The sequence below is a fragment of the Chlamydotis macqueenii genome, chromosome 3 (assembly GCF_036417535.1).
Source record: "Chlamydotis macqueenii isolate bChlMac1 chromosome 3, bChlMac1.mat, whole genome shotgun sequence".
NCBI lineage: Eukaryota > Metazoa > Chordata > Aves > Otidiformes > Otididae > Chlamydotis > Chlamydotis macqueenii.
Genome location: NC_141558.1, coordinates 84,040,295 through 84,051,528, shown reverse-complemented (window position 1 = coordinate 84,051,528; position 11,234 = coordinate 84,040,295). Strand labels below are relative to the sequence as shown.

At 45.7% G+C, this 11,234-nt stretch overlaps 2 protein-coding genes across 3 annotated transcripts in view; one reads left to right on the top strand and one right to left on the bottom strand.

Moving 5' to 3' along the window:
- The first annotated feature begins 1,106 nt into the window (after nt 1–1,106).
- Nucleotides 1,107–8,326, top strand: MRPL33 (mitochondrial ribosomal protein L33). Of its 2 annotated transcripts, XM_086745929.1 has the most exons (4): nt 1,107–1,228; nt 2,795–2,813; nt 5,669–5,775; nt 8,012–8,326. In XM_086745929.1, the coding sequence occupies exons 1-4, from the start codon at nt 1,207–1,209 to the stop codon at nt 8,059–8,061; spliced, it is 198 nt and encodes a 65-aa protein (XP_086602055.1). In that variant the 5' UTR covers nt 1,107–1,206; the 3' UTR covers nt 8,062–8,326. The 2 variants fall into 2 exon arrangements, with proteins under 2 accessions (XP_086602055.1, XP_086602056.1); XM_086745930.1 differs by lacking the exon at nt 2,795–2,813 and having other exon boundaries at nt 1,145–1,228; nt 5,650–5,775.
- The window catches only part of RBKS (ribokinase), a 72,524-nt gene continuing 69,539 nt past the window's right edge, over nt 8,250–11,234 (bottom strand). Inside the window, exon 8 of the mRNA XM_086745928.1 lies at nt 8,250–9,524. Coding sequence (XP_086602054.1) covers nt 9,351–9,524 — 174 coding nt within the window. The 3' untranslated portion in view covers nt 8,250–9,350. The remainder of the gene's footprint in view (nt 9,525–11,234) is intronic.

Sequence of the window (11,234 nt, the reverse complement as noted above, 5' to 3'; positions counted from 1 at the left end):
AGTCTTAAAGCACTCATATTTTATCATCCTGAATGTTCTCAAGTTCTCACTCTGATGTTCATGGGCAGGTTATGCAACTACTAGATTTGTACTTCTGAAGGCCAAATAGTAAAGATGGAAATGTTGTATCATTAAGAGGAAGTATTTGGAAATAATTGAATTGAAACAAGGAACACATATCAAGCAAACACTTGACACGAGCAATGCTGCTTTCCTTGAGATGTTGTCTTGCTCCAGTCTTTTATAGGGACAGCCAGTTGTTTTCGTGCCATAGAACATCTAATTGACTGTGTATTATTTTACATTCTAAGTCTTGCTTTCCATACAAATACATCAAGCTGATATTTTTATTGCCTGTGTAATTGCTAAATATTCAAGGACTTGAATTCCTTCATTAACAGTTTACCTAGTTGGTGGAAGAGGAAGGAGAAGTAAGCTGCAGATCTTTGAATTCTTTAGAGGATACTAACTTACAGTCCATTATCTAACTGGTCAGAAAAATATGAAAGCTTGTCTTCATTCCCTCCTTGAGCCTTTCTTTGCACAGGATTTCATAAATATCGACAGGTTTCCCTGCCTAACACCTCGGGGAGTTTCATGCCATAGCAGCACCCCCTGTTTTATACAAAAGGGAACAAACACAGGTTAGCAGATGCGCTAGAGGACGAGATTGCTGCGGAGCAGGACCCGGCCCTGCTGCCGGCCGGGGGGACGCAGGCCCATCCTCCTGCCCGCGGTGGCCGTGGGGCTGCCAAAGCCGAACGCGGCCCGCTCTACACAGGCCTTGCTGCCGTGAGCCGCCCCAGCGCGGGGGCCGGCCGGCCGGGCCTACGCGGAGAGCTCCGTGCGAGCGCGCTAGGCTTCCCGACACCCGAAGGAAGAAGGGCGCCTCCTCCTTCCAGCTTGCCGGGGCCACACCGCGAACCCTCCCAACGCCCCGCTCCCCGCCGCCGGCAGCCGGCAGCCGTTACTGGTCACCGCACCGCACCGCGCCGCGCCCCGCCCACACAGCCGCCCCGCCCCGCCCCGCCCCGCGCGCGCAAGGGGGCGAGGGCGGAGCCGGAGCGCGCCCCGCCAGGCGGGAACGCCACGCCCCCGCCCCAACACCTCCCCCGCGCCCCGGAAGCGCTTCTGCCGGGCGGCTCGGAAGTGCTGGCAGCTGCGGCGGGGGAGGGAACTCGGTGGGGCTCAGCGGCGACCGGCGTTATGTTTCTAACGGTGGCGGCTTGTGAGTGGTGCGGGAAGGGGCGGGGATGGGCGGCGGTAGGCACGGGGCTGGATTTGGAGGCGGCCAGGGGCGCGCCCTGCCCTTCACTTCCCTTCACTTCACCTCCTTCGGGCGCGGGGCCTGCGCCTCCCGGCGTGCCCCGCGCCGCCTCGTGCCGGGGCGGAGGCGGCCGTTGGAGGGCGCGAGGCCGGGGCGGGAGGCGGCCGGTGCCCAGCCCTTGGGTGCCGTCTCAGCCGCTTCCCTGGTTCCCTTGCGGAGATGGAGCCGGCTGGGGCTCCTGCTACCCCGGGGAGGGATGGGGCTGTCGTGCAGGGAGGGTGGCAAAGAGCAGGGCTGGTTGTGAGCACCCGGTAGCAGAGTGCTCGGCCCCGTGACAGGGGCCAAGGTGGGGAACTCGAGGGAAGCAGAACTTGTGAGCCCACAGAACTGAGGTCAAAAAGCTTCAGCTCTTGAGTGGAAAAACAGAAAGTTAGTGGAGGGAGAGAATCTGACATTATAAATGTCCCTTTCGTGGCGTATGAGGAAGCTTGAGATGTGGTGAGGGAATGGTGCAAGAGGAGGTTGGCCAGAAGCTCATGATGGCCTAAGTAAGACTGCTGCAGACAGAATCACAGAATACTTCAAGCTGGAAAGGACCTTCAAAGGTCATCTAGTCCAACCCCCCTGCAAGGAGCAGGGACGTCTCCAACCAGATCAGGTTGCTCTGAGCCCCGTCCAGTCTGGCCTGGAATGTTTCCAGGGATGGGGCTTCCACCACCTCTCTGGGCAACCTGTTCCAGTGTTCCACCACCCTCATAGTAAAAAATTTCTTCCTTATATCCAGTTTGAATCAATCTCCATCTAGTTTAAAACCATTACCCCTTGTCCTTTCACAATAAGTCCTGCTAAAAAGTTCCTCATCTTTCTTATAAGCCCCCTTTAACATAGATGAGCTTTTTTAAAAAAATTGGTGGATTTTTTTATTTATGTTATAGTTTTATGATTACTTTAAAATAACTGAGCTGACAGAAAAAATAATTCTGCCTGTTTCTTGCTACATGGCGGGTTAGCTCAAGGGGTCTGAAACCATCCTTGTGAGAAGGTTAGTCTTGTCTGAGAACAGCTCCCTGGTCCGGTTCACTGTATGGCCACGCAGCCTTTGTTTTGGTACTACGGCAGGAACTGGAGCAGGGGTGGGCATAAGAGAGTGGCACTGTGGTTTTTACCAGCAGTATTGGTCATACCTGCCCTAACTGTACTTATCTAGCAAGTTCATATTCAGCATTGAAGCTTTATATTGAAAACATCTGCACAACAAGTGCACTCTGTTGTGCTAGGCACTGTGCTCGCACAGACGCTTATAAAGGCGGTAAGGTGAAAGGAAGAGCAGGCAACTGGGAGCACATAGATGGGAGCATGAGTGGTGTTTCTTTGTGACAGTGAATCTCTGCACAATCTGGGGCTACTGTAAAGGCAGGCAGCGGAAAACTCTTAATCTTTATGTATTGCATATAAAGGAAACAAGATAAAATGATAACGGTTTCTTTTTTTTTATTTCTCCTCTTCACGCTGCAAAAAAAAAACCAGTGGCCAAGAGCAAATCTAAGTAAGTGATGTTTTTTTCACCAGTTTTTCATTTCTGCTACCACCCTGTATCTTCGTTTGACTTTACAAAATATTAGGCTTCTCTATATTTTTTTAATATACCTGAGAGAATTGCAGTCCTTGCATCTAGCTGTGTCCCCTCTGTCCTCCTGCACCTGTCTTTTCACAGGTAAGTACAGAATAGTGGGAAAAACCCCACTAGATTCTAAAATCACAGCAAAGACAGGTTTTGTCCTGTGGGCTGTTGCATTGAGCTGAGCTGTAATATCCAAAGTGCCCTGTGCAGGGGAAGCATGCCTTTGTGCTTTATGATTAAAGAGAGGCTGTAAATTATCCACATAATCTTCCTCTTGTTTACTTTTCATACTTTTTAGCCCAGGTACAGTGTGGGTGTTTGTGGGCTGAACTTTGGGCAGGTGCTGTGAACTTTTCAAAGAGGCAAGGTGCAGAATGCTTCCCAGTTTGAGCACATTTGTATGTTGATATGTGAGGAATGGAAGAGTTGCAGTCAGTGCCCTGGGCATCTCAATTTGCTCTGTAGTCCAGCTCAGGAGAGATGTTACTGGGCTCTGGAAGAAACTGAGTCACAGTCCTTTGACCTGTAGAGAAAGCTGATGTGTTTTAAGGGTTGGAGAGGTAGGAATAGAATCATAGAATGGTTTGGGTTGGAAGGGACCGTTAACGGCCATCTAGTCCAACCCCCCTGCAAGGAGCAGGGACATCTCCAACCAGATCAGGTTGCTCAGAGCCCCATCCAGCCTGGCTTTGAATATATTCTTTCAGCACACCAGTATTCTTACAGGGTGGATGCAAGGAGACAAGATCATGTGGAAAGAATGACTTGGATCCAAAATCCTATTTGTCAGAAAATTAGCTAGACAAATCCAAGGGGCTAAACTGATACACTTCTGTCTTCTGATCCTCAGAGGTTGCATTCTGTGCGAGTGTATTACATTTAGTACCACACAAGCTCGGCAACTATGGCCTTCGGTACATTTTCTGGGTTTTTTTGTTTGTTTGTTTGGTTGGTTTTTTTAAGAATTAGCCCCCAACAAAGCCAGTAAGAACCAACGACTTGCTGGGTTTGAAGAGATTCTTCTGTTGTAGGATTTCTGCACAATTGTCAGGGTTTTAAATTAAGAAAGCACTTCCCAAGTATGTGCCTGACAGGGAATAGAGCAATTTGACATCTCAGCAGTCTACTGTTATCTGTTTGCAGAAGCAAACACAGCAAAGCAGGATGTTTCTGTGAGGTGAAAAATTAGCTTTTAAAAATGGTGTTACTAATGTTAATGTAGTGAATTTTTTTCCCCCTCTCCTTTTCTTCCCCCCCGCCTCTTTTTTTTTGTGTTTTTGTTTGTTTGTTTGTTTTTTTCCCCCGATGTTCGTTTCTCCATTTTTTGTATAGTCCCATGTATGCTTGAGGAGTATGTTCTCTTCTTCTATTATTTATCCCTCTGTGCTCCCCTTGGGTTTTCTCCCTGTGTCCTGATAGCTTTCCACTATTCTTTGCTGCCTCTGCCCCTAGTTACATATCTTCATTGGGCAGCAAGTTTTCTGAACAAGGTGTATTGTTCAGAAAGGGCTTGGCCTCAAATATGTGGTGCACAAGAATTTCAAGGCCTGGTCATACTGATACCACTGATTCCCCCAGAAAGGAGAAACTGCACAGAGGCTTTGAGGAAGTGGGTGAGGTATAGGGGAAGGAGTCGGTGTGGTTACTGGTGCTACGCATCACACCTGCAGTAGTGTACGGGAGAGAACAATAATTGGGGTTAATCCCTAGACTGTGCTTGGTCAGTTGGTCTGCAGGAATCCGGTGTTTTTCTGTTTATATTGAACTCAACAGTAAATTAGATTGCAAAGCTGAAAAGGGAGAGCACAAGGAAGTACACTGATCAGAGCTGAACAAGTGAGGAAGAATGGATGTCTCTTTGATGTTAACTTTGACAGACCATTTTGTATCAGAAGCAGGAAAACCCAGGAAAATGAATTGAATGCCTATGTGCAGAGATGTATCCATCTCTTCATTGCAGTGGAAGAGAAAGACATAATTTACAGACTGGTTAAAGGGTTTGGTCTTTCTTTTGAAACTTCAGAAGATGTCCTCTGTCTGGCAAGTTGCATGGATCTTTTGAGTATATCCAGGGTGGGGGCATGGTGGTGGCAGCAGCTTTCCCGTTCTCCTGCCTTTCCCTCCTTCCAGGGACACCACAGCTGCTGCCAGTCTGCCCCACAAACCAAGAGCCCTCTGTGGGGAAGGGGGTTTCCGTGGCTGGGTTAATGTCAAGCCCTGTATCTCTAGCGGGATGGACGGTGCCAAGGGGCCCTGCTTCTCCTTTTGCCTGCCTGTTGTTCCATCCTATCTGCTCAGGTTCCTCTCTGCATGCGGAAGTGATAGTCTGCGATACAGTGTTATCTACAACCTGAACATCTTTAACTACCATCATCCTTCCTCTCTTGCCATTATCTTTTAAGCTATAGTGACTCAAGTGTATGCTGATTTTTTTTTTTTTTTCCTTTCTTTCTTTCTTTCCTGATTTTCTTCCTCCCCTCTCACTGTTCTGTGGAGGAGCAACTTCTCTCTAGGCTTGTATTTTGTTCAGGAGTTATTTACTTAAACTTGATGCTGGAGTTTATGGTTTATAGCGGGCTTTTTGTCTGTGTTATAAGTTTAGCGTATAGTATTGAGACTCCCATCCAGAACATCCATGGAGTTGAAATGAAGTATCTCATGTGATTGTGCCAAATTGTTTATGCTGAAAGCTTATCTATTTGACCATGCCCTGGCAGACACGTGGTGGGCTGTTGCTGTGTGCCTTTGCCCTGACACAGAGACATTCCTTGTGACTTTAGATACATTCTGGTGAGGATGAAAAGTGCAGCCGAGACGGGCTACTGTTTCAACGTCAGGAGACTCCGACTGCAGGAAAAACTGGTCCTGCTGAGATACGATCCCATTGGTAAGAGCTTGGGGTAGAAGTCAGCCTGTTTTGTATAAGCTTCTCTGACTGCGTGGGGCAAAAGATTTGAATATAACAGGATTTTTCCCTTCTAAGCAGAATATGTCATAACATGTTTCATACTCAGATGACTGTACAGTTGCTGTTCTTCATTACATTCCAGTGGGAAGTAAATGTTACCCTGACTTCACAGATTGTGGCAGTGAAACAAAGTAATGACTTGCCTGACACATAGAGTCTTTGATGACAGCCATGCCACATGTCAGTGGCAAAGCAAAGTGACAGAGGAGTTCTTTCATTCTGTGTCTTTGTGTGGTTTGCTAGACTGTGCTACCTCCAACAAGCAGCCATGAAGTATGCATCAATAGAAATGTTCTGTTAAGCTGCCATGGGTGCTCCAGACAATACATTTTAACCGTCACTTACAAAGTGGACTTTTTCTTTTAAAGAAATAAACATAGTCATTTCTCCTCCACAAATGATACCACTCTCCAGATGACAATTTGTGGGTTCTTTTATGTTCCTCTGGTCCTTGCAAATTTTCTCAGTTTAAGAATCTCATTTGTTGGGGGGCTAGAGCACTTGCCAAGCTGCCTTTTGCTCACCAAGCTTCTTGAAAGGTGACTAGGAGCTCAGCTTTCTGGGGGAGGAACCAGTCTGTAGTTAACATTAAAAAGCTTAATTTAATGTTAAATGCTTAATTTGGAGAAACTTAGAATTTAAACCAGACCATGCTAGAAATAGCATGCAAGGGTTAATGCAAAAAAGACCTTTAAAAATCTATAGAATAAAGAACTGTATTAAGCAGCTCTTAAGTAGGTAACATAATGCACGGCCAGTAGTTATGTGGGTCAAGCTTATTTTTCTCCTAACTTTATGTTCCTGTTAGATGACTAACCTTTTCATACTCAGATCTAACAGTACAGGAGCGTTATGGCAGGTGAGAGAAACCACCAGAGAAGCAGTATGCTCTCATCAAAGCACTCCTGCTGACAGAGGTCATGGCTCTCCTGCATTCCATACAGAAGGGGAATTGGAGATCACTGGGTTTATTTTCTTGACTAAGAGAAGTTTAAATAACTGCATTGAAACATTGTGCAAAGTGATCCTCCAGAAGCTTCACAACTCACAGGAAATGTGAAGAGAGCGGAGAGCTCAGGCTAAGTAGCGCTTCTGTTTCAGAACATGTAGTAGGTTGTTGAAGTACAAAATTGGAAGTAATTAAGAAAAAAAAGCTCTGATCTTTGTAGCCTGTAGTAGAACACAAGTGAGAAATTGATGTGAGAAAGTGCTGCATGTGTGAAGAGAAGTAAATTTGAGTCTAGATACCAACTCACATCAGGAATATGTTAGGAAGTATTTTCACTTGGCATGCATTTTCACCTTATGTTTTGTACTTCTCAAAAATGTGGGACCTCCACAGAATGAAGCTTTTTAGTGAAGTAGTGGCAGTAGTGCCCGAGTTTCACTACCTCCTAACTGCAGCAACAGAATGTGTTACTAAATTGCAGTATTTCTTAAAGCAAAACTTTTATGTGGAAGAAGAGATTTTGTTACTGTGTGGATTACTCTTGCGTAGCTTTCAAAGGAATTCATGTAATACAGAAAGGAATTCATGTAATGCAGTGCAGTTGGCACAGCGGTACTTTTCAAACTTTTTACATTGTAAAGCTTTGCTTTGGGTTTTTTGGTTTTTGGTTTTTTTTTTGTTAGTAGTGCATTGACTGTGCCTAACCTGTAGCTGAACTGACTTTGCTAACATTTGCATCAGGTGTTGGAGGCAGGGTCAGTTTGTGCCTCATTGAGTGATCCACAGGACACTTAGTCAAATTTTGGTCAGTCTGTGAGACCAACTAGATTCAGCTCTTCAACATCAGTGCCCGAACAACTACAGATGAGTAGGGGAAAGCAGGAAGAACCTATTTTTGTCCTTACATCAAGCAACTGTGACTCAGAATAGTCACCCAGAGCAGCTGTTGAATGTTTTCAGACACTCAAGTCCTGATACTTATTTTCACAGAGGTAAAATGGACCTCTTAGAAACTAAAAATTACATGTGGTAAAGTGAAAGCACTACTAAACTCCTTTAAGAGGTGGTTAACAGCAGCACTGTGCCAGTCAGTTGCTCCAGACTCATTTAAGCAGCGAAGGCAGCCAGAAGAAAGTGACGTAGGCTCGTCGAATTGCATCTTAACACTTCAGGCTTCTTAACAGATTCTTTTTTCCCCCCCTATAGCAAAACAGCGTGTCCTTTTTACAGAGAAGAGAAAAATCCGCTCTATGTGAACAATGACTGGACTTGATTTATGCATGAGAAGAGGACGGTTTGGGGGCAGGACAGGGTGAACACTGATTCAGAAATCAGCAACATGGGCTGAAAAGAGAGGAAATGAACTGGGATCACCGTCTCCTGTGATTTGAAGGCCATTGTGAATAAAACAATGTAGAGAGAGAAAATTCTTAATGTCTGGACATAGATCATCACAGTAACATTTATTTATCTTTTGAGTTATTTTTGCAGTACTCAATTAAAAAAAAATTAAATAGCAAATCCCATTGTCTGTGTTTTCCATTGTGAAAGAGGCTGTAATCTTCAAAGGAACTATTGTTTTATAAGGCAATAAAATTAACATTTTCCACAGCAGGAATTCAATGGCAGGATTGCAAGTTTTTCTAACCTACCAGCCACAGATTGAACAGTAGTGACCATGAATTAGTGTTATTCCTTGGAGGGGTAGTATTGCACCAGCTCCTTCCCAGGAAAAGACGAAGCAATGGGAACCCGGTGAAATAAGATGAGCTTTTGGATAAGCTATGACCATGGCTAAAAGGGCTATATTATTTTTCAGTCAGGTAAGAAGGATGGATTTTTCACTTCTGGATTTTTGTGAAGCATGAAAAAAACAGATAGCCAAAGTACTTCTCTGGCTGATGTTGGAAGTTTTTCTTCTTCTATTAGCCCACCTATGTTTAGAGCAATACGGCTAGAAACATTTTTCAGTGTCTGCCTCAATAGCACTCTTGTCCTCTTCCCAGTTCGAGGGATCTTCCACAGGCTGGCAGAATAGCAGAGCGCAGTGCCACAGCCCACATCTGGGGTGCATGGGAACAGATGGGCCAGGGCTCGACATAAGTGCTTTGTTACGGGGCAAACGCTGGCCTTGGTGTTTGCAGCCAAAGACTTAAGTTGCAATCTCGACGCTAATGCTCTGCTTCATGTGCTGGCATCGCACATCAGAAGTTCCGATAAAATCAAGTAAAAATATTACCAGGAGCCCAATACCCTCCAGACGTTCTGCTGTAAATGTAGTGTAGTTCAGTGTAGTGCATTGTGTGGGATGGCCACAAGCCCAGTGGCTATGTGTGGGGCCAGAGAGACCTGCTGTGCTGCGTTTGAAAGACCCACCACCTCCACCCCATCTTACTGTGGCAGAACAAGAACTAAGAGGATTCCTTCAATAAGAAGCAAAGAGACTTTCCTGGTCTTTCCAGTTGGCAGAGAACCTCGGTGCAGTCAGGAGAATAATGTTGTCTGGGATAAGATAAAATGAGTACGCTGAGCTAGACAGTGTCAATTAGAAAAGGTCTTGAGGCAAGTCCTTCCTGTAAGGATATGAAGATTGTGTCCCTGATGTCTGGACGCTCACTGATGCGACGCAGTTAGACTTCCTGATCATTTCCTCCATGGACAGCTTGGGATAGTATGCCAGATAGAAGGCCAGTGCTCCCACAAAACTGTCTCCAGCTCCCTAGAATAAAATAACAAAAGTACTCAACACAGGGAAACAACGCAGATGTGTTTACTGGAAAGACAAAAGTTGCAGGAGTTAGGCAATTGTTCAGGGGTCGAGTTCAATTCACTTTTCTGTGCCTATGAAGTTCTGCCATGTTAAATGAATGCCACAATACTAACTTTCTGCCCAGCTGTTGAATCAAGGTACACACTATAATATGGCTTAAAGAAAGGCAAGTGTGCTACAGTTCAGCAACATGCTGTTCTAAACACTGCTTTTGAAACTTCCTGTTGTTGGAGTGTCCGATTTTGATTTCTCAACCTGAATGTTTCATTAAAGCTATTTTTCTCTCATTTAACTTCTGTTTTTCATAAAGGGCAGTGGTAGAAGGGATAGAGAAAAGGGGAAAAAAGTAAGCCATGTGGCTTGTGGTATCTGTAAATCCCTAGTTGCAGAATGATACATTTTGATGCCTCCAGAACTTAGCTGTTGATTAAAAAGGTCCCACTAAGGTCTATGTTGTGTCTACAACATAAATCATTCTTATTCCTGGGGCAAGCTTTGCCACCTGTGCTGAATTTGACTACACGGGTGGAGGACAGTGACATTCACTTGGAGCTCTGGCAGCCGTGGTTCTCTGAGCTACCCGTCCCCAGGTCGTGTCTCCCACAAGATGCTCTGCCCGCCCCAGGCAAACAGGAGTACGCTTTTCCCTCAGGGGCGCTGGCCGTGCCCTGGCTTGCTCTGACCCTCTAGCCCAGAGACCCCTCGTTCTGCTCTGATCAGCAGGGGATGACAACTGTTGGCCTCCTGAGTGCTTTTTAACAATAACTGTTGTTTTGTGATGTTCAGTAGTGTCCCCAACAACTGGCAACATGAATAATTTTTAACTTTGTTTTCCCATTTCATTCCACAGTGTCCCTTCCCCCTCCTCCTCTAAAACTGGCTTGATTTCTAAGGCAAGACTGATAATTCTTGCTGGTACCATAAAACCGTTTCTAAGGTCCCCTTTTTAAAATCATACTTCTATACCAGTAAGAGTGTTACACTAGACATGCTGGTAATATTTTGTTTGAGAACTAGCATAGGGACTATCTCCCCTGAGGGGTTTTGCCTCTGTAGTGGTAACAAATAGGCCCCAAGAGTCATGGGACAAGAGCAAAGGGCCTGGAAAAAGTTCGTTAAGATAGCTGAGCAAAATTCCTAACGGAAGTTAAGGCTAGGAAGTAATTTTCCAACTTTGAGTTCTAGTGGTTCTCAGTGTTAAAACTCCTACTTATCCTAAAATCAGCTGCATATAATATCATCCCAGCAAATAAATACCATTTCCACAGAAATCTGTTGATAACACTATGAGCAGCTGACAGGGCAGAGCAGCACGGCAATGCCAAGGGAACCCTCAAGGGGGTGAGTGCAGGATACGGGTGCCCACGCTGTGCCTTGTCTCGCCTCGCCCAGCCCTTCCACAGCAGCTGTTTGCATTGGTGTTCCCAGCCAGAAAACTCCCTGCTTAACTCTCATTTAGCCTGAAGTTTGGACGCTGTCTTCCATCACCTTCGCAGCAGGGTACGACGCAGACTGTCGCCTGGCAAATTACAAGTTAATAAGCGAAGTCGCACCCCAGCGTGCAGCTGTAGCAGCACCTGTTTCAACAGTTCTGTATTCCTGAACACACCAGGGGCAGGCAAAGGTTTTTATCAATTTCTGTTGGGCCTTTGTCTCTCT